We start from the raw sequence: 3,334 nt of genomic DNA on the forward strand, positions 1-3,334 counted from the left end.
ATGTAGGAGAGAGAGAGAGAGAGAGCAAATCTTCAACTTACTAAGGTAAGTTTGTAAGGTGAAGAGAGCACAACTCAAACGGTAGTTAACTTTTATAACTATAGTGTATGGAAAGGATTGGAGCTCATTTCTAGAACTAATCATTTTTTTGAAAGAGAGTTCTCATTTTCAAACACAATTAAAAAGATGAGCAGTAAGTTTCTGCCTTGAAGCTTCATTTCAATATTATTTTTAATCTTCTATAATAAAGAGTTTAAGTATTCATTTTACTTAAAATAATAATAGGTTAATGAAATAGTTATTAAAAACTTAATTAAGTAATCTTTAACCCTAAGTCAACTTTAATTATAAGAAAAAAAAAGAGAATCTCTAGCTTCCATCAATCTACAAGATAGTGATTATCTAAACCCTAATCTCTATGATAGCTAAATCACTCATTTAACGGACGATTATGCCTAATTTTTTTTATCAATGCTTAATCTCCTAATTAAAGAACTAATGATGCTTAGTTAAAAAATTTCCCCTATATTAGGGTTGATAATTATAGTAATTAATTTAAGATAGTAAAAGAGGGCTCTGGAAGGTATGGTTCCAGCAATTCCAGTCAACTATGCAGTACAGAAAAACAGAATATATCTTATATATAGAATATGAATATGAGTTCTATACATGCTTGAGCATGACCTAATAAAGAATTCTCTCTATTTAGCCTTATGTACAAATAATAATAATAATAACCAATGAATCTCTAACATAAATAAGCCATCAAGCTCCAGCTCCACAGAGGGGCAAGAATACATTTTGTACAAGCCTACAGCATTGATGTGGTATCTGAAGAAAGCTTGATGGTTTGATCAGCTAAGCAGGTCACAAAGGGATTACCGGAGGCACCCACGTCGATCACAACGGTGTCGCCGGGCTTATAATCTCCGGCAAGAATCGCTTCGCTGATGACATCTTCGATGATTTGCGTAACCGCCCTCCTTAATGGCCGGGCGCCGTAGCTCTTGTCATATCCTTGTTGGCAGACCAGATCTTTAACTGAATCAGAAACTTCTAGACCCATCCCAAGGGACAGCAGCCTGCGCTTCACTTCTATCAACATTATATTGAGAATCTCCATCATCTGAAACAAGGAGAAAGATTGTAAGGTTTTTTATATGATTTCGTTATATGGAAGGATTGAAACTGGAAGAAATGTACATAAACAGGCCAAAGGAATTTTACAATTAGAATTGGGATTGTTTGTTTTACTGTATATGAAATGGAGAGTAAAGGAAACTTATAAAAAGTAGATTCTGTCTACATTTGCTGCATTTACTTTACAGCGTTTTATGATGAACTGAACAGGCAACTGGCAACGTTACTTTGGGTACAATCACTATAATTTCCATAGATTTTCACCCAATGCAAAAGCCAAGTATATTGTAATTGAAATAAAAAAACATGAGTAGACAACACTTCGGGGCTGTTTGGTAGCACTCAGGATTTGATTTACGACTAGGATTTCATAAATTCTCTAAATCCGAATTTTGGAAATCTTGAGGGGTCTAAATCCTGAAAACTGTTTGGTAACATTTATAATAAATTCTATTAAATTTCATGTGAATGTTTGGCTATAGAGCAGATTTAACCAGAAGACTTTTCCTCTCAAGCCAAGCCAATGGATTTCATAAATCCGGCAAAAAAATGAGATTTCGAAAATCTGGGATTTAGCATGAAAAGGCAGAATTTTCTGTCTACGGTAGCTTTCATTTGCCGTGAGATTTGGTTTTGCATTTTAGGTCGTTTGGCTGGATTTCGCTCAAATCCGGCCTAAATCCTGCTACCAAACAGCCCCTTAGAGTGTCTAGAGAGAGAAAACTACAAAATACATAAGATAAGAAGCAAACCTGCTCCTTCTCGAGAGGGCGGAAGACGACCACCTCATCTATCCTGTTTAACAGCTCAGGTCGAAAGTATGCCTTCAACTCCTCCATAACAAGAGATTTCATCGCAGAATAAGAATTGGAAGCTGAATCATCCGCAAGCATAAAACCTATGCTTCTCCTACCCTTGGATATTGATGTGGAACCCACATTGGAAGTCATGACTATCAAAGTATTTTTGAATGACACCCTCCGCCCCTGTTAAATCCAAATAATTTCAGATATGGGATATTAAACAGGCGAAAGAATTAAGCATCCAATTTCATTTCATGTTCCGCACTACAATTCCTTCACTCCAATGAATCGATACTAGCCTTGACTGACCACTAAAGCTAACCAAGCCATTGAGGAATTCCAGTCTATATCTAGACCACAAATAACTTAAAATGCTATGATGAGACGAGAATTAGCTAAAAAAGACAAGAAATTAAGTTCTTAAGTTTTATGTGCACATAAAGTTCAGATCAATCACCTGTGAATCTGTTAGGTGGCCATCTTCAAAAATTTGGAGGAGTATGTTAAATATATCAGGGTGAGCCTTCTCTATTTCATCAAGTAAAATTACTGTAAAAGGTCTTCTCCTGACTGCTTCTGTCAAAGTACCGCCCTCTCCGTAGCCCACATATCCTGGAGGAGATCCTATTAGCTTGCTCACTGTAAACCGTTCCATATATTCACTCATATCCAGCCGCAACATAGCCGACTCCTGCACAATTAATACAATTATATACTGTAAAAACATGGCATATATTAGTAAGGAAAAACATGGCGTATATTAGTTTTTGTTTGGCCTGCTTAAAACCAGATATCATCTCTGCATAAAGAAGATAGTAAGCACGCTAGTGAGATCAACTTCGAGATTATAAAATCCCATTTTTATCATTTAACAGTATTGGATTATCAAATGGGGAAAATAAAAATTAAGAACATAACTCTAAAAAAGGCGGGTTTTTTAATCTGCATAACATCTTAGACTGAAATATAACTACACAATCTGCTTAGTTCAGAAAACTGGAAAGTTTATCAGAGTAGTTTCAGAAGGAACACAATGCAATAAGTGAAACCATAGTTTTAGCACACTTATTTAATTTTAGGAATTTTTACATATATAACATCTAAAATTATTGAAAATACATATTTAACACTTAAGCTTATATATTTACTAATATACCACCTAAAACCCCTCTTTTAATCAATTCTAACCTTTCATTTAAACCTTCCATAAAAAATCACTATCAACGTCTGTCTTCCCTATCAATGACATCCTTTCACAATGAATACAAGTACCTCATCGCTTCAATGGAGTGGTAGAATAGAAGAAAAAAGAGATTTTAGGTGATATATGATGGACCGGGTGAACCGGTCCCGCCTAGACCCGTGCGGGTCTACAGGCGGAAGAAGCACTC

The 3,334-nt window shown here is 35.5% G+C and overlaps 1 protein-coding gene across 1 annotated transcript in view; it reads right to left on the minus strand.

Annotated features, from left to right (window-relative positions):
- Window positions 1-613: 613 nt before the first annotated feature.
- LOC110097106 (chaperone protein ClpD, chloroplastic) overlaps window positions 614-3,334 on the minus strand; it is a 13,256-nt gene continuing 10,535 nt past the window's right edge. The window contains exons 7-9 of the mRNA XM_028695539.1: window positions 2,401-2,682; window positions 1,893-2,126; window positions 614-1,126 (exon numbers count right to left, since the gene is read on the minus strand). Of these exons, the coding sequence (XP_028551372.1) occupies window positions 812-1,126; window positions 1,893-2,126; window positions 2,401-2,682 (831 nt within the window). The 3' untranslated portion in view covers window positions 614-811. The remainder of the gene's footprint in view (window positions 1,127-1,892; window positions 2,127-2,400; window positions 2,683-3,334) is intronic.

Source organism: Dendrobium catenatum, unplaced genomic scaffold (assembly GCF_001605985.2).
Source record: "Dendrobium catenatum unplaced genomic scaffold, ASM160598v2 fragScaff_scaffold_654, whole genome shotgun sequence".
Classification (NCBI taxonomy): domain Eukaryota; kingdom Viridiplantae; phylum Streptophyta; class Magnoliopsida; order Asparagales; family Orchidaceae; genus Dendrobium; species Dendrobium catenatum.